Source organism: Dama dama, chromosome 9 (genome assembly GCF_033118175.1).
Source record: "Dama dama isolate Ldn47 chromosome 9, ASM3311817v1, whole genome shotgun sequence".
NCBI lineage: Eukaryota > Metazoa > Chordata > Mammalia > Artiodactyla > Cervidae > Dama > Dama dama.
This window is the reverse complement of record NC_083689.1, coordinates 45,800,221-45,824,938: the sequence shown is the minus strand read 5'-3', so window position 1 is coordinate 45,824,938 and position 24,718 is coordinate 45,800,221. Positions and strand designations below refer to the sequence as shown.

The 24,718-nt window shown below is 55.5% G+C and overlaps 1 protein-coding gene across 2 annotated transcripts; it reads left to right on the top strand.

The window, feature by feature from the left end:
- The first annotated feature begins 1,528 nt into the window (after positions 1 to 1,528).
- MIER2 (MIER family member 2) lies at positions 1,529 to 24,667 on the top strand. 2 transcript variants are annotated; one of them, XM_061151154.1, is made up of 15 exons: positions 1,529 to 1,582; positions 9,511 to 9,601; positions 10,177 to 10,319; positions 12,313 to 12,438; positions 12,805 to 12,928; positions 13,372 to 13,463; positions 13,720 to 13,789; positions 20,190 to 20,341; positions 20,565 to 20,646; positions 20,715 to 20,809; positions 21,914 to 22,038; positions 22,117 to 22,250; positions 22,943 to 23,363; positions 23,536 to 23,568; positions 23,751 to 24,667. In XM_061151154.1, the coding sequence occupies exons 1-14, from the start codon at positions 1,574 to 1,576 to the stop codon at positions 23,537 to 23,539; spliced, it is 1,668 nt and encodes a 555-aa protein (XP_061007137.1). In that variant the 5' UTR covers positions 1,529 to 1,573; the 3' UTR covers positions 23,540 to 23,568; positions 23,751 to 24,667. The 2 variants fall into 2 exon arrangements, with proteins under 2 accessions (XP_061007137.1, XP_061007136.1); XM_061151153.1 differs by lacking the exon at positions 23,536 to 23,568.
- The last annotated feature ends 51 nt before the right edge of the window (positions 24,668 to 24,718 follow it).

Genomic DNA, 24,718 nt, shown 5'->3' with positions numbered 1-24,718 from the left:
GCATGTGTATGGGAGTGTGCTAACTTCATTGATTTACACATGGCTGTTCAGTTTTCCCAATGCCACTTGCTGAAGAGACTTTCTTCCATTGCATATTCTTGCTTCCTCTAAGATTAACTGACCATAGGTGGGGGTGTAATTCTGGGCTCTCTATTCTGTTCCATTGATTCATGCCTGTTTTGAACTGATACCATGCTGCTTTGATGACTGCAGCTTATACTACAGGTGAAGAACCTTTCAGACCTGGAACACATCCCTCTCTCCATCTATCCATCTGCTGCTGTTCAGTTGCCAAGTCATGTCAGACTCTATGACCCCAAGAACTGCAGCACACCAGGCTTCCCTGTCCCTCATTTTTGATGATTCTTGTTAAAGCTCCCTCTGAGGAGTCTCCTCTGGTCCCCTAGGCTTACTCAAGCCCTTTTCCTCTGTTGCTGCCACGTGTGATTATACAGGGCCCCACTGTCACTGTGTCTTGGTTCACGTTCCTACTTCACTGGACCTCAGTACCCAGTTGAGGGCTGCAGGGGACACTGAGTGACTGATTGACCAAGCTGATCCCTCATGTGAGGACCCTCCGTCCAAGGGCCTGAACCCTCAATCTGTATGATGTACACCAATGTGAGTGGGGAGCTCATGACTCATGCAACTTGTGACTCACGCAGAGGAGAGCAGGGCAGGCCTTCTAAGACCAGTTCTCTCCTGGCTGGTAGGTTCCCCCAGGGCTAGGCTAGCGCTTTTACATCAAGCATCCAGCATCCGGATGACACTGATATCAAAGGCAGCTTAAAAAGGACCGGGGCTGAGTCCTAGGTCTCCCCTGCATCCATTCTTCCTGGTTTGTGTGAGCCTGAAACCTGTGTGCCACCTCTCTGCTCTGCCCATATTCCCCAGCACTCCACCTCTGCTCTAGCCACCATCCTAGTCTCTGCTCTGCCCTCTCTGTCTACACCTTCCACCCTGATGCTCTCAACACATCTCTGAGATGCAAGTATGGGGAATTCTTGTCTGGACCCTCTTGTTCATGCACTTCGCCGCCAGCACAGGCCCATCACATTTCATCGATTAGACACAACTCAAGACAGCAACAGGTCCAGAGCCAGAGGACGGGCTGGGCTCCACCTGCCCTGCTGACACTGGGCACTCAGTTTCCAAGCCCCCAGTGAGATACGTCGTCACTGGTGCAAACGTGTGGAAAGTTCTAGAACCACGCTGCCCAGCCTTCCGTCCTTTTAAGGGCGGGAGTCTCTCCGGGGCTCGGGGTCCTCAGCTGTAACACTTGGGGGGACACCATGGCTTGGAAGGAGGACTGGGGACCCGCGCTTAAGCTCTGCTAATCAGGAATCGGCACTTCCATCCAGGGTGCCCCCACCTTCCAAGCCTAGGCCAAGGTCCGCCGAAACCCGCGCATCCCAGACCGCGCACCTACTACGCGCCGGCTCGCGCCCCGCCCCGGCCCCGCCCCCGGCCCCGCCCAGGCGCCCCCCGCCCGCCCCGGCGCTTCAGCCAATGAGCGCGCGGCCCCGCATCCGGGGATCCCGGCGCGGCCGCCGCCTCCCGCGCACACACGGCCATGGCGGAGGTGAGTGAGCGGGCCGGGGTAGCCGGCCCCCGCCCCGGCCCGCGCCCACGTCGCCTGGCCGGGCCGCGTGGGGGCCCTGGGCGCCGAGGCCCCAGGCCGGGGCTCGGAGCCGGGCCGCAGTACGGCTCCCATTGGAGCCCGAGGGGCGCGGGGCTCCAACGGCCGTCGCCCCCGGCCCCGGCCCCGGCCCCCCCCCTTCCCGGGTGCCACATCGCGGGCGGCAGTGCGCATGTGCGGCGCGGGGGTCGGGGGCGCGGGGTGGAGCGGGGGCGGCGGGGGCGGAGAGGGGGCGCGCGTCCGCAGTTTCCCGCCCCCCCCTCCCCCGGCGCCCGCCCAGCGTCTGCTAACTTCGCTGAGCGCGCTTTCCCACCGGACCCTGGCTCACCGGACCCCCGCCCACTGACCCCACCAGCGGCGCTGACGCCCCTCCCCGCGGCGCTCTCCCTGCAGAGTCGTGCCCCATCCGGCCCTCAGCCCCCTGACCCTACCCACCCCTGATCCCGCGGCTCTCGCCCTGCAGAGTCGTGCCCCCTCCGGCCCCCAGCCCCCCTCACCCTACCCAGCCCCCACCCTCCGGCGCTGACCTCGCGGAATCTTGCTCTTCTGACCCTACCCACTCCCCACCCCCAGGCGCTGGTCCCGCGGAGTCGCGCTCCCGCCGGATCCCGGGACCCTGGGCGGGACTCGAGCTCCCACCTGGGGCCAGCCCGGCGCGGAGGGCTGCTTTTTCCCGCGGCTTGAAGTTGCTTCGCGGAGCCTCCTCTTTCTGTTCGCAAAGCGGGCCCAAGACCCCGAATCCTTGGGGCCGGACCGATGTTGGAGTTCAGAGTGTTTCGGATTTGAGGATCTCTGGGGTTCTGGGCTGTGATGCTTGAGCAAACTCAGCTGGGATCGTCGACACCCAGACACCCGGTAGTTTCGTGGCGGGTCGAACCAGGGATGAAAAACTTTCACTTTGAGGGCTTTTTGGAATGTTGGATAAAGCAGTGCGAACCTTCTTTCACCTTTTAGGGCTGTAGAGAGGATGAAATGAAGAACGCATCTGCTAGGGACTCAGCAGACGTGACTCTTAGTGCAGACGATCAGTGTGGGGACTCCAGGCAGGTCCCTGGACTCAGCAAGTTATTTCTCACGCAGTGGGTGAGGCTGCCCAGGCCCAGAGAGGAGCAGACACCCCCCGGGTCCTGGGATGCTCGGCCTGGTCAGGGAGCCACGCTGGACTGTGTGTCTTGGCGCTGCGTGGGTGGGTTTTCTGGAGGGTGGAACTGGCCATTCTGTCCCACCAGTGACTTTCGCAGGGTCAACAACAGGCCCTGCGTTTGTGCCAAAGAGGGTGTGGGCATACCAGTGCAAGCCCAGACCTCCCTAGCCCATTCCTGTCTTATATGCGGGTGGCTGAACCCAAAGGGCTCTTCCAGAGTAGTTCTCTTTGCTTAGAGGACATTTGGGGAAACAAGTCTCCTGGGCAGTGGCTGTACTTGTGGGATGGAGGTAGAAGCCAGGTCTCCTGACAGCCCAGCAGGAGCTTGGCTGTCCGTGGGTGTTTCTGCCTCAGGGGCCAGCAGAACAGGTGGGTGGGACAGACTCCCCAGTCAACCTGCCCTGAGTGGTCCATGGTTTGGCTGTTGGCTCTGCCCTGTCAGGGCTCCCAGGTGTCCAGTTGGGGTGAATTGGTGCTGGTTTCTTAAAAAGAAAACCAACTCAGTGGGAGGCCCTGAGGGCCTGGCAGTGGGGGACAACAGGTATGCAAATACCAGTGGTGGAGGGCATGGCTGGCTTTTGCCTGGGAGGCTGCCCCTATCTCTGGAGCCTTTCACTCTGCGCCGCCTTGGGCCAGTCTCTGAGCTGAGGTCCCACAAGATCTTGGCTCCGTGCTTGCACAGAGGCTGAGCCTTGTGCAGTTCCTGTTTTGAACCAATACAAATGGTGATTCCTGACCAAGCAGTGAGTGCTGATTTTTCTCATCATCAAGGTAGCCATCAGCACCCTGAGAAAAGGTGGGGTGCTTCTTACTGTTTTGCTTGCGGATCCCAACTTAATCTTTAAAAAGCTGAGTCCACTGTCTGTATCTTGTGCTTAAGACACGGTTTTTTGTTGTCTTTAGGGTAAAGTGCATCTTTGCCTTGTAATCCTCAGCCCAATGGCCTTGTTCTACAAGGATCCCCTGCACCTTCTCCACCCCTGGGCTCCTGTCTCCCTGTGACATCTGCACCCATGGGGGCCTCGCTGTGTGGTGGCGTCCGCTGCCCTACTGGCCTTTGTGTGGAGACAGCCATACAGGCCCTCCTTCATCCCTGGTGCAGGGCCCCCACCCTGTTTTCTCTCCTCAACACCCTGCACATCTGCTGTTGGTCAGTGTCCCCAACTAGGTGGGTGACTTGCCGAGACTGGCAGGCAGAACCTGTTTGCTGATTGCTGTGCCCCTGGGGCCTTCTGCGTCCTGGCGCAGAGCAGGTGCTGCATGGGCTGTCAGTCAGCAGTGGGACCACCCACCTGCTGGGGGGCGGGCGGGGTTCCGGTTAACTGCTGCTGTGTGATGAGCCACCTCTGCAGCCAGTTTCTCGAAGCGGCCAGTGCTTCTTAACTACCTATCCCAGCCTGGAGGTCTGGCTGGTCCCGCCTGTGGTTGTGGCTGGTTGGTGGCTGGGCTGAGCTGCCCACGTGTGCCTGCAGCGCTAGCGTGGCCTGCCCTTGTGGCTTGTGCTTCCTCACAGCGTGGCGGCTGGTGGAGATGACACTGCCTTTCACAGCCTAGACTTGGGGGTCACGTGGATCCCTCCCACCAGAGTCCCAGGCCCAGCCATTGCACAGGAAGGGGGTGTAGGACCCCCCTCTGGAAGGAAGGCACGGGGTGTCCCATACTTGGAGGAGGAGCCTGTGGGTGGGGTGCCTGGTTCGCAAAGTGGAGGACAGACCCCGATGTCTCTGTGGGTGAGTTGGACCCAGACACTGCTCTGACCCGTCCAGCTGTGCCTCCGTCCTGTTTGAGCCCCTGCTCTGTCTGAGCCCCCACTGAAGACAGGGCAGGGCCCCTCCTTCCTCCTGAGTGAGCCCTCTCCCTCCCATCTGGGCCCCAGGCCAAGGCAGCTCCCCGCCCTGGGCTTATTCTTCCTCCCCACAGTGGCCTTGGGGACCAAGTCCCCACAATGCTGCCTTTCCTTCTTTCTAACCCTGATTCTCCCCCCTTTTTTCTTCTTTATAAAAAATTTTAACTTGGAATGCTCTTAACCAGCTCCTCATCTGTTTCCTTCTCCCACCTTGGCAAAACAGGGGCCTTGGGCTCCAGAGTGCTCTGAATGGGGTGGGGGGAGGGTAAGGTGGACTGGACGCTAGGACCCACTGCTGCGCATGGCCCTGGCTTGAAAGTCGGTGTTGGGGCAACCGTGGTGCTCTCAGAGCTGCCTGAGGTGAGTTTTGGGATCTGAGGCCTGTGGGGAGGCTGAGCAGACCCGGCCTTCCCACTGTTCTCTGGCCACTGTTCCCCCTGCTGCTGTCCGGGCTCCCCTGCCGGCATCCCAGGGCAGACCCCCAAGGTGGAGGGGGCGCTGGGCTGAGCCCTTCTCCGACTGCCTGCTGCTGTCCTCATGCTCGGGCCTTACCCAGAAGGAACATCTCTGGGCTGGCCCCTGCAGGTGGCCTGTGGCCTGCAGGCTGCTGGCCCCTTCCTGGGGGTGCCGAGGGTGCCACTCCGGGGCCGGGTCCAGGCTGCTCCCTCGCTCCCAGTGTTGTTACCTCCTGCCCCAGGTTGAGGGGCTAATCTTCTTACAGCGGCCTGTGTGTGGGGACTCCCTCTCAGAACTTGGGGTGCTTCAGGCAGAGCACTTGGGGGTGCCCCTGGGCACCTCTTCCCTCTTAGAACTTGGGGTGCTCCCACTGAACACTTGGGGTGCCCCGTATACTTCCTCATGGAACTTGGTATGCTCCTGAGAGAGCCCTTGGGGTATTCCCCCTGTACACGTCCTCTTAGAACTTGGGGTGCTCCCGGCCAAGCTCTTGGGGGCTCCCCTACACTTCCTTCCCAAGAACTGGGCTGGTCTCCTGGCAAGCTTCAGACTTCTTACCTTGGTGTTTCCAGGGCCCTGGCTTGCTCTGCCGACCGGCTCTCTGTGGCTTTACTGACCATTTGTGTACTTTGGTTCATGCTCCCAAGAAGAGTGACAGTTCTGTTAAGCGTTTCTGAGTTCCAGAGCGGAGTTTGCACTTGTAGTTGTACCATTTACATGCTCTGTGAGCTTTACTGAGTGACTTGATCTTTCAGAGTTTTAAGTCCTGTATTTCTCTAATGAAGAAAATGATTATGCAACCTCTTGACTCAGTGAGGAAATCAGTATGGAAATTCTTACTAAATACTTAATAAATACTTATTTTTTTCTAAAATTTTAAAGTTTAGTTTATTAACTATTCTAATCTTTTTTTTTGTAAACAGCTTTACTGAGGTATATGTAATTCATTTACTTTACAGTTCTTTCATTTTAATGTGTCCAATTCAGTGGTTCTTTGTATATTCAGAGTTGTATAGGCCTCACCAGTCAATTTTAGAATATTTTCACCAGCCCAGAAGAAACTGTGTCCTCCTTAGCCATCTTTGTCCTCTCCCCCAGCCCCTGACAACCAGGAACCCACTCCCTATGTCTGTGGATTGGCCTGTCTGGACGTTTCCCATCAGTGGAATCACACCCTGTGTGTCTTTCTGTGTCTGCTTCTCTCACTGAGTTTCGTGTTCTCAGGGTCCATCCATGTAGTAATGAGTTCTCTCCTTTTCGGGGCTGAGTGGTATTCCACCCAGTGTCTCTTTGGGTTCGTTCCTCCTTTGACTATTGTGAGTCAGACTGCTGAGAACACTCATAAACAGTTCTCAGTGTGGATGAAGATTTCTGCTTCTCTTGGGTGTTGTCAGGGAGGAGAGGCTTGACTTTTCCCTCTGCCTGTCTGGGTCCTGTCTGGGGCCCCATGGTTCAGGCTGACAAGGGCAGGTTCACAAGAGAGAAACAAGCAGCTTGTTAGGCAGGTGGTGTGTGTCACGTGGGAGAACCCTGTGAGGAGTCCCCTGGAGGGTGTGAACAGCAGGGTGGTCAGTGCAGAGGGAAAGCCTTGACCCTTGGAGGCGGTGCCTCATGGGTAGAGGGGTGAAGGGCTGGTCAGTAGGCTGTGTGTACTCCGCCCCTGCACACAGGTGGTTGGTCTACTTTCTCACTGGCTTCCATGCTTGACACTGTGCCAGGGTGGTGTGTTGGGGGTACCCCTGACCCCCAGGTGTGCTCCTTGTACCGTCCACTGTAGGTCCCCTCCCACGGGTCCACGTCCCCACACTTGGTGTCGCATATCCTCCTGATATCAGTGTGCTCACTTGCCCTCCTGACATCGAGCCTTGTTTCCATGTACTGATTGGCTGTGTGTGTAGCTCTTTGGAGGCTTTGCCTGTTTAAAAATCTGGTTTCCTTTTTCTTGATGATCTGTAAGAATTCTTTACGTATTCTAGATACAAGTCCAGTTTTAGAGCTGCGTGATCTGCACATACCTTTTACTGGTCTTTGGGTTACCTTTGTACTTTCATGATGCTGCCCTTTGAAGGACAGAGAGTTTTAATTTTGATGAGATGCAGTTTATTGTTCTTTCTTTTGTTGTTTATGTTTTTTTGTGTCTCACCTAAGAAACCGTTGCCTGGTGAGAAAGACTCATTGCCTTGGTTTCTTCTAAGAGTTTGATAGTGTTAGCTCTTATATTCGAGGTCTTTGATCTATTTTGAGTGAATTTTTGTGTGGTGTGGGAGAGGAGTTGAACTTTATTATTCTGTGTGTGGATAGCCAGGCATTCCAGCACAATTTGTTGAAAAGACTGTTTTAATACATGTTGAATTTTTCTGTCACCCTTTAAAAAATTTGTTTGCCTGTAAATTCAGAGATTTACTTCTGAATCCTCAGTTTTGTTAGTTTGATCTGACTATCTCGCCTTATGTCAACACCACACTGTTTTGATTACTGTAGCTTTGCAGTACTTTTGAGGTTGGGAAACGTTCTTTGCCCTCAAGATTGTTCTGGCTGTTCAGCGTCCCTGAGTTTTCTTGTGATTTTTGGGACAGTTTCTGTGTGGAAGCCAGTTGGGTTTCTGATGGGCCTGTCATTGAACCTCTAGATGAGTTGAGGAACATTGACATCTTGGCAGTTGTAAGTCTTGAGCTAGGAATATAGTCTTTTTCCATTTTATGTAGATATTTAGTTTCTTTCAACATTCTTGGCACTTTTCAGAGTATTAGTTTTGAACTTCTTTTGCTTCTTTTATCCCTAAGTATTTTGTTCTTTCTGATGCTGTTGTAAATGGAACTGTGTTCCTTGTTTTCTTTTTAGATTGTTTGTTGGTACTGCATAGGAGTAAAGTTTCTGTGGCTTGTCTTGTGTCCTGCAGCCTTGCTGAACTCACTTACTGGTTCTAGTTTTTTCAGTATCTTTAGTATCTTCTGTGTCCCAGGTCATGACGTGTTTTTCCAACTTGATTCCCTTCATTTTACTTTCCTGCCTACTGGAACCTCCAGGACGGCATTGTGTAGACAGTGCCCTGGTCTCCCGGAGGCAGCAGTGGCTGGGGTTGGGTGGAAGTTCGCCTGCAGGCCTCATGTAGTCAGTGTTTCCATCCTGAGAGGTGTTGGGCTCGGGCAGGTGCTGTGTCTGTGCGTCTGCTGAGAGGACGCCGTGGGTGTGCATCTGGTCTGTGCTGTGGTCGGCTGTCGCGCTGGGTGTCACCTGTGTGTTGCGTCCCTGTGCTGAGCCACTCCTTGTCTCCGTGTGGTTTTCTCTGCATGTCGCTGAATTCAATTTGCTCGTGTTTTGTTGGGGAATACTGTGGTTCTGTTTATAAAAGTTATTGGTCTAGTTTTCTTGTTCTTACTAAACTTTTGAACATCGTGATAATGGTAGCTGTTGTACTGTTTTTTTTTTATGTAGTTCTAAAAATTTGAGGTATAATTTATGTCCTTCATAATATCTCCACCTAAAGTGTTGAATTTGGTGGTTTTTAGTATGTTCACAAAGCTTTGAAACCTTCACCCTTACCTGGAACATTCCATCATCCCAATAGAAGCTCACCCCCGTCAACAGTTACCCCCTCCCCAGCCCCTGACCACCAGGAACCCACTCTGTGTCTGTGGATCAGCCTGTTCTGGACGTTTGCCATCAGTGGAATCACACCCTGTGTGTCTTCCTGTGTGTCCTTTTCTCCCTGAGCATCTTGTTCTCAGGATCTGTCCATGTGGCAGCAAGTGTCAGGGTTTCTCTCCTTTTCACGTCCGAGTAATATTTCATCCTGAGGGTGGACTGTGTCTTTATTCTTTCACCTGTTGATGGGCATTAGGGTGTTTACACCTTTGGGCTGTTGTGAGTCACGCTTCTGTGAGCACGTGTACACCTTCTAGTATGGACATAGGTTTTTGGTTCTTTGGGTGTGTACCTAGGAGTAGAGTTAATTGCTGGGTCATTTGGTAACTGTTTATGTTTGGAGGAATTTCTGTATTTCTCCATGGTGGCTCTTGCATTTTGAACATGACGTTTTGGAGGCTGGGTCCTTTTGTGTGGCTGTGGTGTCAGCACCTGGCTGCAGGTGTTGGCTGGGCTGTGTGTGAGCCTGGCTCACCTGACACTGTGTCCTGGCCATGATCAGCTGCTGGTGGCTGGCTGATCCAGGCTCCTCATGGTGCCCACAGGTGCTATTCCCACCTGGAGGAGGATCCGAACTCGCTGGTGGCAGCCCTGTGGCCCTGAGCATCTTTGCCTGGGCAGTTGGACTCCAACTGTGACTGAAAGTCTGGCCCACTGTGCCCCCGCCCCCAGCCAGTGGAGGTCGCTCCTGTGGCCCTGATGTACCCTGGGGGCCAGCTCTAACCATGGCCAGGCCATGTGGCTGCCTGCGGGCCATAACCCTGCTCCTCTCCTCCACAGGCCTCCTCACTGGAGAGGCAGAGCCCTGGTGCGGCCTCCTGCCTGCCTCACAGTCTGTGCCCCGGGGAGCCCAGCTTGCAGACCACAGCAGGTATCTTACCTGTCACCCCTCTCTGGGTCGCCAGGGCCTCAGTGGGGGCGAGGGCAAGCCAGCTGGTGGTCAGGACCTCCCTCTTGGCCAGGTCCACCCCCAAGTTGGGGGCGGGGGCTGCAGGAGGGAGGGTGCTGGGTGGCCACTGTCTGGGGGCCCTGTGCCTCCCCAAACGGGCCACCAGCTCCTCCTGTCCGGCTTCTGGAGGCTCCAGCCCCTCCTGTTGCTCTTGGGACCCACATGCAGACCTTCACTATTTCCTGCTGGGGTTGAGTGAGACCTGGCTGTGTCCTTTCTTGTTTCTTTACAAGTCACTGTACTGAGGAGCAGCATGGAGATATAGCAGTGAGCACATCCTGGGTCTTTGGGGAAGGCTCCAGATCTGGTCATGTCCGCCAGCTACTGGGCTGGGACCAGAGGAGGGTGGGGCATTTGTTGGGTGGCTGTGTGGACATACACATATGTGCATACACCACACAGCCCCAGGGCCCCCAGGCTTCCTCTGCCCCATGGTCTCAGCTGTAGCGCGAGGTTTGGGATGGGTGCAGAGCTCACCAGGCTGCTGTCCCCCACAGTGGTGTCCATGGGCTCTGCAGACCATCAGTTCCACCTGGCGGAGATCCTGTCACAGAACTACGGCGTCCGGGAGGAGCACGAGGGTGCAGCGCGGGGCCCAGAGAAGCCGGAGGAGGAGCTGGAGAAGGACTTCGTCTCCCAGGTACCCAGCAGTGTGGGCAGGGCATCAGCAGCCTCGCAGCTGCTCCATGTGTCCACTCGGTCTCTGAGCCCACCTGGCTCTGTCAGCAGAGGCGCGGCCGCACCAGCCGGTCCTGCCTTTGTGGCGCGCTGGGCTCCAGACCAGCTGGCCTGGAGAGTGAGCCAGTGTTCTCCAGCTTTTTGACTCCAGACCCCCCTTTTGTGTTCTTAACAATTATTGGTGATCTCAAGGAGCTTTGTTTATGTAGGTGATGCAGCAAACCCATTGTAAGTAGAAAAAAACACATTTTTGTGAAAATATAACTGTTTTCCAAACAAAAAAAATATAAGGGAAAAGAGTGAAATAGTTTTACATTTCTGTAAATCTCTGTGAAATGCTGACTTAAGGCAGATGTCAGTCTGTTGTGGTCTGTCTCTTTGCCTCCTACAGATCTGTTCATGGAAAAGGCAGGATTATTTACCAGTCTGTTGACATAGTTGTGGATGCTCTCTGATGCTGCAGCAGAGTGCAGGAGGTGGCAGCCTCATGGACTGGACCCCGTAGCCGCATCCGATGAGCTCTGTCCTTGTGTTAGGGTCCACTGGTCTTGACCTTGGAGTGGTTCTGACCCCAGGGTGGCCCTGACCCCAGAGTGGTCCTGACCCATGTGTGATCTCGTCACCTTCTGTGTGGATGAGATGCTGGCTGGGTGCTGGTGCCACGATGTGTAAGTCCTGTGCATGTGCACAGAGTCCGCCGTGTAAAATCTAGAGAGCACATGTGTGCCAGTCCCACAGAATGGGATGTTATAAGCAGCAGGTTTATTTTTGTGCTGTTTGGGGCCTGGAAGCCCCAGACCAAGGCTGGCCTGGCCTGGCATGTCTGCAGGGAGATGCTCAGCTGCAGGTGCGGCTTCCTGTGCAGCCTCTGAGACGGCGACCCTCACAGTCAGGGTGACAGCAAGCTCTCTGGTCTCTTCTTGTGAGAACACTGGCCTCCTGGGTCAGGGCCCTGTCCTGTAGCCTTAATTAATTAATTAATTAATTTTTGGCTGTGTTGGGTCTTTGTGGTTGTGCACGGGCTTTCTCTAGTTGCAACAAGCGGGGGCTACTCTCTAGTTGAGATGCGTGGACTTCTCCAGTCACAGTGGGGCTTCATCATGTTAGCTTGGAGGTGGGGCACACAGACGTCAGTTTGTTAAATGTCAACACTGACCTTACCAAATGTCTTTCAAGTACTGGGACCAAAAGAGTAGTCACTGGACATTTATTTAGCTTGGTGTGTCACTTAGTACTGATTTGGTCTTAAAACCAAAACATGTCTTCTGTTCAAAAAGGAGAAAACAGTCTTAAAGAGTTCAACTTGAATTCAAAACTTCTCAAAAGTAACCGAAAAAAAAGTCAGCTATTCTTTAGCTGAATACCTTATCTATTTTCCTTCAGGGGAGCTCCCTGGTGGTCAGGTGGTCAGGACTCTGTGTTCTCACTGGAGGGCTGGGCAGTCAGGACTCCGTGTTCTCACTGGAACACAGGGTTCAGTCCCTGATTGGGGAAGTGAGATTTGTAAGGCACATGGTGTAGCCAAAAACATCTTTTTCTTGAGATACAATTTTTATTCGCTGATTAAGGAAAAGAAAGAACGTGTAATAACATCCAAAGCAAAAGCGGATACACCTGCCTTTTATATTGCCTTTCCAGCCTTGCAGTGGGCATTGGGGTTTATTACTTTTCATGCTGTCAGATCCAAGTTTTCCAAAATTGGGATATTCTGCTCAAAAGCATTTATGCCAAGGTTTACTCTGGTGACAAGCAGTCAGTGGTTTTTCTTGAAGGAGCTGCTCCCTTGGTCCAAGACTGGGATGCCCTCTGGGGAGCTGAAAGGAGTCAGTAGACGAGGGCTGGACTTGGGGTCTGGTTAGTGTGAACCACTGGGACTGGTCGTGGGGCTGATGGGCTCAAGGGCAGGGGGCCAGAGCCCCCAGCGCAGTGCCCCTGACATAGCCCTGCCCCCACAGAGCAGCGACATGCCCCTTGACGAGCTGCTGGCCTTGTATGGCTATGAGACCTCGGACCCCATCTCGGAGCATGAGAGTGAGGGCAGTGATGCTGCAGCCCACCTGCCCGACATGACCCTAGACAAGGTGAGGGGAGGCTTCGGGGCTGGGCAAGAGGGCCCTGGACAGGTAGGGGTGTGGTCAGGAAGTGTGGGCTGCCCACCCAGGATCTGTGTGGCAAAGGGGACGGCCCTGGGAGGGAGAGACACTGGGTCCCGAGCAGGTCTTGGCGGGGTCAGAGGGGAGGGGTTCTGACTGTCCTAGGTCTCAGGCAGAGGCACATCCCCTCCCTGGCTGGCAGCCCCCGGGGACTGGGGAGAGCAATCCCTCGGGGGTCCCGGGTGCTCCTACAGGGAGGCTCATCCACATTGGCACCATCATGCTATCATCATTAGTGTTATTTGAGATCATAAAAATAAAGTACAAAATTGTTCTTTACTTTCTTGTTAAAAGGACCAAATAGCGAAGGATTTGCTTTCAGGGGAAGAAGAGGAAGAAACACAGTCCTCAGCCGATGACCTCACCCCATCTGTGACCTCCCACGAGGCCTCCGACCTTTTCCCTAGTCAGAGTGGATGTAGGTGACCCCCGCTTTTGCCCCCGAGCTGCTGGGGGCTCAGACCTTGGGGCCCCTGGGGTGCCTGCTCTTGCTGGAGCCCCTCTGGGCACCATCCCTGTGCAGAGGCTGGTGACCTGGGTTTATGCCATGGGGGAGCGTGTTGGTTCTTGTACTGAATGTCTGTTAAGTCCAGGGGATCTTGGGCTGTGACCCGGCCGGCGGTGCACTGCAGCAGGAGATGTTGAGTTTCCGCCCCCCTTGGGTTTACGACTGCAGCAGAGGCCCTTGTGGACCCTGCTTCTGTGCCATCTCGCCCCATCCCCTGGCTGGGACCTGGGCCCACCACCTCTCAGGAGGGGCACACTTGGGGGTCAGGTGGCTGGAGAGCGGGGTGGGGACCTGGGGGCTGCCAGGGTCTGTTGGCAGAGGGCACGTGCTTCACTGTTCCTCTTTTTCCGAAGCCTGCTTCCTGGCTGATGCGGACAAGGAGCCTGGCTCCTCCAGCTCATCAGATGCTGAGGAGGACCCGCTTCCTGCCAACAAGTGTAAGAAGGTGAGCAGCTCTGACGCTGGATTGGACTCAAGCATGAGTGCTGTGGCCCTGGTCCTGTCCGGGGGCTCCCCCACTCCCTCCACCCCACCACAGGTCTGGCTATGCCAGACACACCGTTGCTCGCATACCTGCACATTCCTAGGCTTGGCCTCAGAGCAGACAGGAAGACTCAGCCAGTCCTGGCTCTGGGCAGCGGCCTGCAGCCCCCATCAGCACCGTTGTCTGCCCTGACCCTCCTGGGCCTTTGCCTTTGCAGGAAATCATGGTTGGGCCTCAGTTCCAAGCTGACCTCAGCAACTTGCACTCGAACCGGCATGGTGAGAAGAGTAAGTGGGCCTGGGAGCTGGGGGGCAGGGAGCAGGAGAAATGCCACCCAGTCCTCCAGGAAAGATTTTGGTGTCCAGCCAGAGCCGGTTCCCAGGTCCTCTGAGTGAGCCTGAGAGTCCCAGCCCAGCTCAGGTGCCACCTAGGGCAGCTGACCTGCAGGGCGCTCTGGGAGGTAGCTGTCCCTCCCTGCTGGCTGGCTGTGGGCCCTGAAGTTACCCTGAGCCCCAGCCCAGGGCTGCTGTGCTTGTTCTCCTGGGTGTGCGGGCTCTCTGCATGTCGCCCACAGGTCAGTCCCTCATCTCATCCGGGGCTTTTCCTGAGCAGTGTTTTTCTGCTCTGCCCTGTTCCTGAGGGCACTCGCCATCTGACTTGATGTGTGTCTGTGTGTCGATCTCACTGGAATTTAGAGCTGGGCCTCCGTTCTTTGAGGAAGAAGGCATCCCTTCTGTGTGCAGGTGTTGAGGTCAGGACGTGAAGGCAGGTGCCTGTCAACTAGGATCTGTTTTTCTTTGCCCCAAGGCTCCTGCATACCCTCGGCCAGCACTCTGAGCTCAGAGGCTTTTCTGAGACGATTCGGCAGCTGGGATTGGGGGATGGGATAGACGAGGGAGCCGGGAACCCTTGGTGAAGAGGGGAATGCCTCCCAGGGCCCCAATTTGGATGTGGGCTGGTGGGATGTGCTTGCTCCTCATAGGCAGTTCGGGCGAAGGATGGGAAACAGGAGGCCGCGGCTGAGCCACGTGCCAGGATGTGCTGGCGCACGGGATCTCCCCAGAGGAAGCCGCGAGCTGAGTCTGTGCTCTCCCGCAGGTCTGCCCTTGGTCTCTGGGCTGGGAGCTGGCCTCTCCCTGCAGGGACCCCCCACACTGTGTGTGCGCTGTGGGTGCTGCGGCATCAGGTCCCCTGTGTGCACGCCTGTGTTGACTCCTCCTCTAGCTGGTTGCTGTTTTGGTGGTTTGTGGTGTGGCCGTCTTGGTGGACACTCATGCTCATTCCTGGGGCATCATCCAGCTGTGCGGGAGTTCCAGTTGCTCCGCGTTCTCCTCAGCCCTGGGTGGTCTGTCTTGTTGGTGGGTGTGGAGTGGTTTTAAGTGCCTTTTCCTCCCAGTCGATGTCTCCTGCAGATGCCTGCCCAGGCCTTTCCCCTTTGAATGGAGTGCCTTCCTCTCCTGCCTTGCAGTGTCCTGGGTGTGTCTGTGGCTGGCTGTGTGCACTGCAGGTGTGTTCTCCCATCAGTGGGGTCTGATTTCGGTGAAGTCTAGCTTGTCTTTATTTTAGCCACAATTCGCTTGTGTGCTAAGGTGTCTGCAGACCCCCTTCTATGTTGGCGTCTATGATCTAATTTAATTTTAATGTGTGGGTTGGAGGTGTGGGTCAGGGTTGACTGCCCCCGCCCCCCCCCCCGCAAGTCCTCCACATGGACATGTCCGTCGTTCCCCCATTGAATTACAGGGGTGCCTCTATCAGAGATCAATGTCGGCAAGGTCCCTCTGCTTTGGGGGTTTCTCTTGTTTTCTCTTGTCTGACCCAGGATCCTGACCACTCTGTCTTAATTGTTGCAGCTCTTAAGTAAGTCTGAGATGCTCTGAAACCTCCAACTTTGTAACTTTTGTTTGTGCATGCACAGAAGTTTTCAGATTAGCTTGTCCTTTGACCCAGAAGTGCCTGCTGGGATTGATTAGGGTTGCATTGGCTCTTAAAGTTAATTTGGGGAGGAGCAACACGTTAACAATACTGACACTTCTAGTTTCTGAGTGTGGCTGACCTCTCTGTTTAGGTCTTTAATTTCATTAGTTTCAGAGTTTTAAGGGTCTTGTGATTCTTGCTAGCAGAAATGCAGTTTGGATTCTTTTAGTTCAAACTTGTACACAGTGTCTTGACTAAATTCTCTTACTAATTTTAATGCCTTGTAGATTCTTTTGCATTTTTAAATGTAACCAATCATATCATTTGTGTATGATAACCTTATTTCTTTCTTTGTGATCTTTGTATGTTTTATTTCTTTTTCTTGCGTCATTTCACTGACTCCAGAAGTAAAAAGAAGTGGTGACTGAGGACATCTGTGTCTTGTTCCCAGACTCGGGGAGGTGTTCATTCCCCACTTGGTGTAACCATAGAATTACATATATTAGATGAGAAGGTTTCTTTCTGATTTTAGTAGCAGACAATTTTTGCTGTGAATTTTGTCAGATAAGTTTTTCTGCCTCTACATCTGTGGTCATTTTTTGTTTTGTTCTTTCGATGTACTGAATTGGTAGATTTTCAGACATTAACCCAGCCTTGGATTCTGGAGTAAACCATACCAAGTCACGAAATACTGTCTTTTACGATAATGATACAGGTGTGTACAGTTGATCCTTTTTATTTGCGGATTCTGTATTTGTGCATTTACCCTGTGGCTAAAATTAACGTGTGAACCCAGAATGAACACCTGTTCAGGGTCATTTTTGGGTATGCATGTGTGCAGAGGGTAGAAACATTGAGTTGTCCGGAGTACGTGTTCCCGGGAAGGTTGACCCAGGGAAGCTTCCTTCTCTGTTCAGCTCTCAGCTGTCAACACAAGCCTCACTCGCGTCCACTAAAGCCTGTGGTTTTCGTGTTTTGTGGTTTAAAGTGGCCCCAGGTGTGGTGCTGGGGGCCCTCTGGGATCTTGAGCACATGAGGGCTGAGGTGTGCCTGTCAGAGAAAACGCGTGTGAGGTGAGCTTTGTCTGGGCATGAGCTCTTGCTGTGAACTCAGTATTACTGAGCCCATGACATGTATGAAATGAGGTGTCTTTAAACAGAAGCTCATGTGAACAGCTTGAGCTGTGTGCGTGAGCTGAGCCCATGCTTTGACCAGAGGCGTGCCAGACCCTGACAACTGGGGGACCCTGACCTGTCCTCCCTGGAGCCTTGGTCTGTGCTCCCCACACTGCGCTGGCTACCGCCGAGCACTGCTGCCCCTGAGAAGGCCTGGTGCGTGTTGTCAGCCCCTTCCTTATACAGGGTTTTGCACGTGTGTCCGTGGAGACACTGGCTTGTCATTTTTGTTTATTTTGTCCTCGTGGGGCTCTGGTTTCAGGGTCACGCTTCCTCAGGAAATGGTTGAGAAGTGCCTTTTTCTAGTGCCTGGAGGAATCTGTGTAAGACAGTTACTGCTGCTGCTTTAGATGTTGGAAGGATTCTGTGGTGATGCTCTGTGGGCTCAGGGTTCAGATTGATTTTTTTTGCTGTATATTTTATTTTTTTAATATAAATTTATTTTAATTGGAGATTTTGTGTATGGAAGAGTATGAATGATTAATTCAGTTTATTTACTAAACATCAGTCTGTTTAGCATTTCTGTTCCTGTTGTGATAAGTTGTATTTCTGAGAAGTTTACCACTTTCACCTAAGTTGTTCACTTTTTGGCAGAAAGTCCATAATATTCTCTTATTCTTTTCTTAACGTGTGTAGGACCTATAATAATGTCTCTTTTTTGGGTTCTGATACTGGTAGTTTGCAGTTTTTGTTTTGTATTCTCTCGATCAGACTTTCGGGAGTTTATATTAATTTTATTGCCCTTCACAAGGGACAGCTAATTCTTGTTTTGTTGATGTGTCTCTGTCATTTGATTTCTGTGTAGTTGACTTTTATTTCCATCTTTACCTCCTTCCTTCTCTTCAGCTTCGTCCTGTGCTCTAGTTTCCCTTGTGGTACCTTCTCTGACCCTGGTTGTTGAGAAGCATGGGCGCTGAGGCTTCTCTGGCCCCCCTTCTGTGGCTCCTGTTGAGTTGGAGTTCTCTGAGGCCCAAGGCTGTGCGCTGTTCTCTGTCCTTTGAGGTCAGGGGGTGGGCTCTGTGGCCCGTGTTGTGAATGTTCCTGTGATGTCTGTCTGTCTGTCTGGTATTCGCACAGTACATTCCTTTCTGCCTCCTTATTCACAAAGTGTGGTTTTGTAAACGGAGTATATTGGGATCTGGTTTTTGTCAGTTTGCATTTTGAGTCCAGTCCTTACATCCTGCAACCCCTGCAAGTCGGGGGTCACGTCTGCCGTCGTGCTGTGTTTTCTGCCTCTTCCGTGTATTCTTTGTTCCTTTATTTTGTCCTGTCTTTGATTCATCAGGTAATTTATTCTGTTGTTTTGTCCTCTTTGGACTCTGGTCTTAATGTCTGCGTCACTTTCCCAGTGGTTACCCTGGTTTGCTCTGCATGCATGCGCCCCCGTTCCCCTTCACTTCAGGGGCCTCAGACAGTGTGACTCGTCCCACCTCTTCCCCAGCCTAGCTTGCACTAGCAGGTTGCAGCTGTGAGTGTCTCTGCCCATGGTGCCCTCAGGCTGCAATCCATCCCTCCAGCCTCCATGGCCAGGAGATGGAGAACTTTCTCTTCAGTGCTCCTTGTGCCGTTCTGCTGTGGATGAATTCTGAAAAGTATTAATTTCACTTTCATTTTTATTTTTTATTTTTTTTTTATTAGTTGGAGGCTAATTACTTCACAACATTTCAGTGGGTTTTGTCATACATTGATATGAATCAGCCATAGATTTACACGTATTCCCCATCCCGATCCCCCCTCCCACCTCCCTCTCCACCCGATTCCTCTGGGTCTTCCCAGTGCACCAGGCCCGAGCACTTGTCTCATGCATCCCACCTGGGCTGGTGATCTGTTTCACCATAGATAGTATACATGCTGTTCTTTTGAAATATCCCACCCTCACCTTCTCCCACAGAGTTCAAAAGTCTGTTCTGTATTTCTGTGTCTCTTTTTCTGTTTTGTGTATAGGGTTATCGTTACCATCTTTCTAAATTCCATATATATGTGTTGGTATGCTGTAATGTTCTTTATCTTTCTGGCTTACTTCACTCTGTATAAGGGTCTCCAGTTTCATCCATCTCATTAGGACTGATTCAAATGAATTCTTTTTAATGGCTGAGTAATATTCCATGGTGTATATGTACCACAGCTTCCTTCACTTTCATTTTTGAAGACTATTTTCATGGGTGCAGAAGTCTAGGTTTTCAGGCTTTATCCTTTCAACACTTGAACAACTTTAGTCCATTGTCTTTTTGTGTCTGTTTCCATTGAGATTGTTTACTTCCCTTCTGCCTTCTCCTCTGTTGCTCAGGGTTCAGACTGTGGCGTGCCCTGAGCTCCTAGCTCTGTGGGTCAGAGTTGCCAGTGGACTTCCCGCCCTCCTCTCTCTAGAGCTGGCCCAAGGCCTTGTCCTTGTTCTCTGTGACTCAGTCACACACGTCTCAGGTGCTTGTCCATCCCCCCTCGCTTCTCAAACTGTGTTCTCTTAAAGCTTCAGTTTGATATATTTGAACAAAATTCTTTGTGATGTCACTGATCATGTCATTTGCTGCTGTTGAAGCTACCTGATGGTTCATAACTCACACACTGTGTTTTCCAGTCCTCGGATGCTTGTGTGATTCTTTTGAATGGATTTCAGTTCTCTGCTGAAATTTCGCAGCTTTCTATTTGTTTTGTTCTTTTCTGCTGTCATCTTACCTCATGGATCATGGTTATTTTGAAATCCTGCGTGTCAGCTCTGATGTCTCACTGTCTGTGGACTTACCTGTGGTCACATGGTTCCTCTCACCCTGCTGTGATAGGTCAACACACAGCCATGGTGGCAGGTGTCACTTGTTCTCTGGAGCGGCCCGCTCTCCCCTCTGGCTGACCCCCCTGGTCCAGTCTGGGACTCAGGTTGACTTTGGAGGTGGAGAGAAGTGGCTGCAGGTCCCTGGGCATCAGCTCTGGAGTGGCTGGTCCCCCACAGGAGAGACTCCAGCCTGGAGTGGGTTCCGTCTTCAGTCCCTCCGCTGGGTGTTGGGCTTGTGTGTGTTTAGTTTTTGGTTCCAGTGGCTCTTCCCTGGATAACTGAGAGGTGCTGGCACTGGGGTCTCCCTCTGCCTCATCTCCACTATGTGCTTTGCCCACCTAGGGGCTGCCCGCTGGATGCAGACTGCAGCCTGAGGGGGGAGTCTGGCTGGTGTGTGGTGCTGACTTGAGGGCTGTGGTGGCTGGGGGGCTCTGGTTTGAGCAAGGCTCTCACCCAGGTCTCACCCGTACTTGAGTCTGGGCTCCATGTGTTGCTCCCTTGATCCCGCCTTTCCCCTCCCTGAGCTCTCTCTGCAGCTGCCTTCTCAAAGGCTAGGGTCAGAAGTCCCCCTTCCAGCCTCAGGTTAGTTGCTACCTCCTCCGGGAAACTGGCCCTGATTTCTGGCCACTCGGTCCCCACTGGCCTCTTCACACTCCCACCTTGGTGCCCAGAGCCGGCCCTGAGGGGCACAGAGGTGGAGGCCAGCCCAGGCCACCAGTCAGGCCCTTGTCCTCTGGAGGGGCAAAGTTGGCCTGCCCTGCTGGGCTTCCTGGGAAGTGGTCAGAGGAGATGACCTGCGTGCCCACACGTGACCTTGCCCCTTCTGCACAGTCTACGAGAACGAAGACCAGCTGCTCTGGGACCCCAACATCCTTCCCGAGAGGGAAGTGGAGGAGTTCCTGTACCGGGCGGTGAAGCGGAGGTGGCACGAGATGGCTGGGTCTCAGCTTCCGGAGGGAGAGGCTGTGAAGGACAGCGAGCAGGTGGGCTGCCCATGGGGTGGAGGGACTGCCAGGCCAGAGGGGCGGGAGCCAACGTGGTCCTATGCTTGTGACGAATTCATTTGGAAACCGCTAGTGACAGGAAATGGTGGAGTGGACGCCCCCACCGCATCCATCTCCCCGGCCCTGTGGCAATGTGGACCACCCCCCACCCCCCGAGGTGAGCAGGCAGAGGTCTCAGTGGCTGCCACCCCCCAACCCCCAGGCGCTGTACGAGCTGGTGAAGTGCAATTTCAATGCGGAGGAGGCCCTGCGGAGGCTGTGGTTCAACGTGAAGGTGATCCGAGGTGAGCGCTGGTCTACCTGGGGGCCCCCTAACTCCTGCTCCGCTGCTGACTGCCCCCCACCCCTGCAGACGGGTTGTGCGCCTGGAGTGAGGAGGAGCGCCGCAACTTCGAGCATGGCTTCCGCGTGCATGGCAAGAACTTCCACCTGATCCAGGCCAACAAGGTGAGTCCTGCCTGCTGCCCATGGCTCCACCCGCAGCAGGAGGTCAGGACGAACCCCCCCAGGCTCCTTGCGGCTCTGGGTTCCTCCCCGCTGCTCCCCTGGAAAGGCTCCACTCTGGGGACAGATCCGTGCTCACTGCCGATTCCCCAACTCCGACCCCACCTGCACTCCCTCCCAACTCCCTTGCCTAGGGACTAAGGGTTTCCATGTTCACTGTACCCAAGGAGGAGGTTCTCCTGCCATGGCACCCACGGGGTGTGGCCAGCGTGGCTGCCAGGTCCCAGGTCCACATGCCCTTCCCCACAACTGTGTCCTCCTCCTCCCCAAGCCCATGTCCTTCTCATCCAGACCTGCCGCTGCTGGTCTCCCCATGTCCTGCTCAGTGCTGCCTGCCTGTGGCTCCCTGACCTATGGCACAACCCCGGCCTTGCCCACACACAGCCCCGGACATCTGTCTGGCTGGGTGCCCGTGGCTTGTCTGGGAGCCTGACTCTCCCTCTTGTTTTCACGTGACTCCTCCAGCCCGTCATCCCTGACAGTTGTCTTGCTCCCCTAGGGCTGGCAGGCCTGGTCCTTCCACCCTCCGTGGGATGCTCACGGCTGGGGCTTCAGAGTCTTCCCCCACAGGGTTGGAGTAGTGTGGGGCCCATGTGGGCTGTTGTGGGCAGGGATGGATGGGCCCAAGACCAGGCCCAGCATGCCTGGGCCCACTGGTCTTCCCATGGGGGCTGCTTCTGCTCCTGAAGCAGTGTGGGCCCACCCCCACCCCACCCCACCTCCCCCAACCACTGCCCCCCAGCCCCCCTCCCTGAGCACCTGGCTTAGGGTTCATGGTCTTCTTCCCACACGAGTCTCTAGTCAGCCATGACGCTGGCCTCCAGGAAGCCAGTCAGTCTTGCTTCTGGGGGTGGGGGGTGTCCTGTACCTCTCGTCCCAGGCCCTCCCGAGCACGGGTGTCAGGTCCCGTGTTCTGGGTGCAGCAGTAGGTTCTCCCATCAGCAGCTGGGCCACCATCTGCGGCATCTGCTCTGGGGTCTGCTCTTCCCTGCTGTCCGGGCAGTGGGGGAGGTAGGGCCGGGCTGAGCTGACTGGCACTCCCCGCAGGTGCGCACGCGGTCAGTGGGCGAGTGTGTGGAGTACTATTACCTGTGGAAGAAGTCCGAGCGCTATGACTACTTCTCTCAGCAGACACGGCTAGGCCGCCGGAAGTACGGCCCATCAGGAAACACGTGCGTGCCAGGTGCCCACGGGTGCTGGGAGGGCACTGGGCCTGAGGCAGCCCCAGCCCTCACCCCCTCTCCCCGCAGGGATGCCGACCAGGACCTGGAGGGCAGTGACCCCGACGGCCCTGGCCGCCCCCGCTCCTCGCCACCCCTGCCCCTGCCTGCCGCTGCCCACGGCCCGGGTCCTGAGCATGACCGCTTGGCCCGGATGCACGCGGGTGAGTAGGGGGCAGGCCCTGTCCTCAGGGCCCCTCTTCCCTGGTCTCCAACCTGGGCCACTGGACACTGAAGAAGAAGAGCAGGGGTCTGGGGCCCCTGTCCTTCCACTCATGTGGTCTCATAGGGCATCTCGCACATGAGGCGCCCTTGGGGTCTGGCTTTCCCTGTGGGGGGAGCCCCGTGTGGTCTGTGGCCCTGGGCGGGAGCCCACGGGGTGTTGTGTCCCTCTGGCATCCAGGCCCAGGGCTGTGTGGGAGCAGGACGAGGCCCAGGTGGTTAGTGCGGTTGTGAAGGGACCACAGGGGACAAGGACCCTGGTCTCGGTCTGCAGGGCTTCCGTGGTCCTGGCTCCAGAGTGCGGTCGGGTCCCTGGTGTGCCCGGTGAGGCGTCTGCGTTCCCCTCACTTTCTCTGTGAACCTGCTGTGTCCTGGCCCACCCTGAGGAACAGAGTCATGTCCTTCCCACAAGTCAGGCCCCTCGTGTCCTCATGTGTCTTACACATTCGTGTGAGCGTTCTGTGAGGAGGGTCCTTGGCTTTGCTGGGCCCAGCAGGCTGGAGCCCACACAGGTTACAGCCTGAGGTGATCAGGACCTCTGGGCCTGCGGGCTGCGGCTGCGTTGCCCTTGACCTGATGGGGCTGGGTGTGGGCACCTTGGGGGCCTGGCCACAGCTGCGTTCTACCCCTGCAGAGCCCCTGAGCATGGGCAGCGGCATGTCCGGAAATCTTGGCGAGCCTGGGGAGGGCCTTGATGTACCCCCATCCTCGGAGCCAGGGCCTCGTTTGTTCCCGCCACTGGACGAGCCCTCAGCTTTGCCCTTGCCTCGGCGGCCCCCAGCCCTGGCTGAGCCGGCCTTCTTCTCGCCTGCCACGGCTGCTCCAGAGCCTGGTGCCAGCCCAAGGCTGGCCGTGGACTTGACCCTGCCTGAGGAGCTGCCACTCGTCTCCAGCCACGAGGACACTGATGGAGAGCCTGAGGAGGCCGTGGGCCCTCCGCAAGTGGCCTTGTCAGTGGCCGAGTTTGGACTCATCGGCATCGGGGACGTGAACCCCTTCCTGACCTCCCACCCGGCATGCCCGGCCCCCGGGCTGCACTCGGAGCCCCTGTCACAGTGAGTGTGGCCCCCCAGACCCCCCATCTGCTGTGCCCCCATCTCAGGCCACCCTGAGGCCGGTGGGAGGGGCTGCCCCAGGGCCCGAGGGAGGCGTGGCCCGCGAGCAGGCTGTTGGTTTCTTTAGCTTTATTCTCTACTTTAAATTTGGCTTATTTATCTTTCTGACTAGGTAATACATTCATACGGTTCAAAATCCAAAAAGGTACACACGGGGCCAGTGCCAGGCTGCTCCTGGCCCTGCGAGCCGCCAGCCCTCCCCGGGCGCCAGGCCTTGCTGCCTTGGGAGGGGCTGTCGGCAGTGGGGGTGGGTCTCTGGGAGGTAGGGTGGGCCCGGTGCTTGGGGGCTGCACTGATGTCTCCCGTCTCTCCCGCTCTCCCCTGCAGCTGTAACGTGATGACCTGTTGATCCCTGGCCACAGGCGGGCATGTAGCTGGACTGGACTTGGGGCCACTGTGAGGCCTGCCTGTCAGTCTTCCCGACCCCTCCCTTTTTTGCGGGCCTTGGGTGGCATCTCTTCTGCTCAGAACTCTTTGAGGACCAGGGTGAGCGGGGCCCTCCCATGCCACACACCACGTGACCCAGGCTCCACGCCCAGCCTGGGATCCATCAGGCGGCCGGGCATGGAGGGCCAGCCTGTCCAGCAGCAGAGGCCCTGCCAGGGACAGGGGAGACGGGCCGGACGCCGCCCCACCAGCAGCCTCTGCCGGGCACCCTCAGCACTCTGCTCACTCGTCTCTTGCTCCCGGCTGGACCACGGGCCGCCCCAGCCCAGGCTCGGGGCAGCTGCTACTCGGTGCCAAACCCCGTGGGGCGCAGAGCCATATACCTCGATGCTGGCCCTGCCCTGCTGTCCGCCCGCTCTCCACTTCAGGAAAAGCTGCACTTTACGCACCCCACCCCCACCCCCTGGGTCCTTGGCTGCCTCGGGTGTGGGTCTGAGGACACGGGACTCACACCTCTTGGCACTGAGGCCCTGTCCGAGCTGCACCGGGGGCCCGGCTCCAGCCCATTTCCCTGACCGAGGAGGTTGTGTTTTTGTTGAGGTCCCAGCAGGACCGCTGGGGTCCTGGGCTTTCTTCTCCCCAGCCGCCTTGTTTTATTTATGTTTCTGTTTACAAATGGGAGTGGGGTCCTCTGGGGGCAGGGCAGTGCTCCCACCCCGTGTCACCAGGGGGCTTTGGCGCGAGCCATCCACAGGGCTGGACTCGACCTTCCCTTGCCCCACCAAGGACCACACTGTGAAGTGACACTGCCTTGACCCCCTTGCTGTTTTATTTATTAAACTTGGTTTGAAGCCCCATAGGTGCCTTGTGGTGGATCGGGCAGGTGGGTGGCAGAAGGTGCCAGTCAC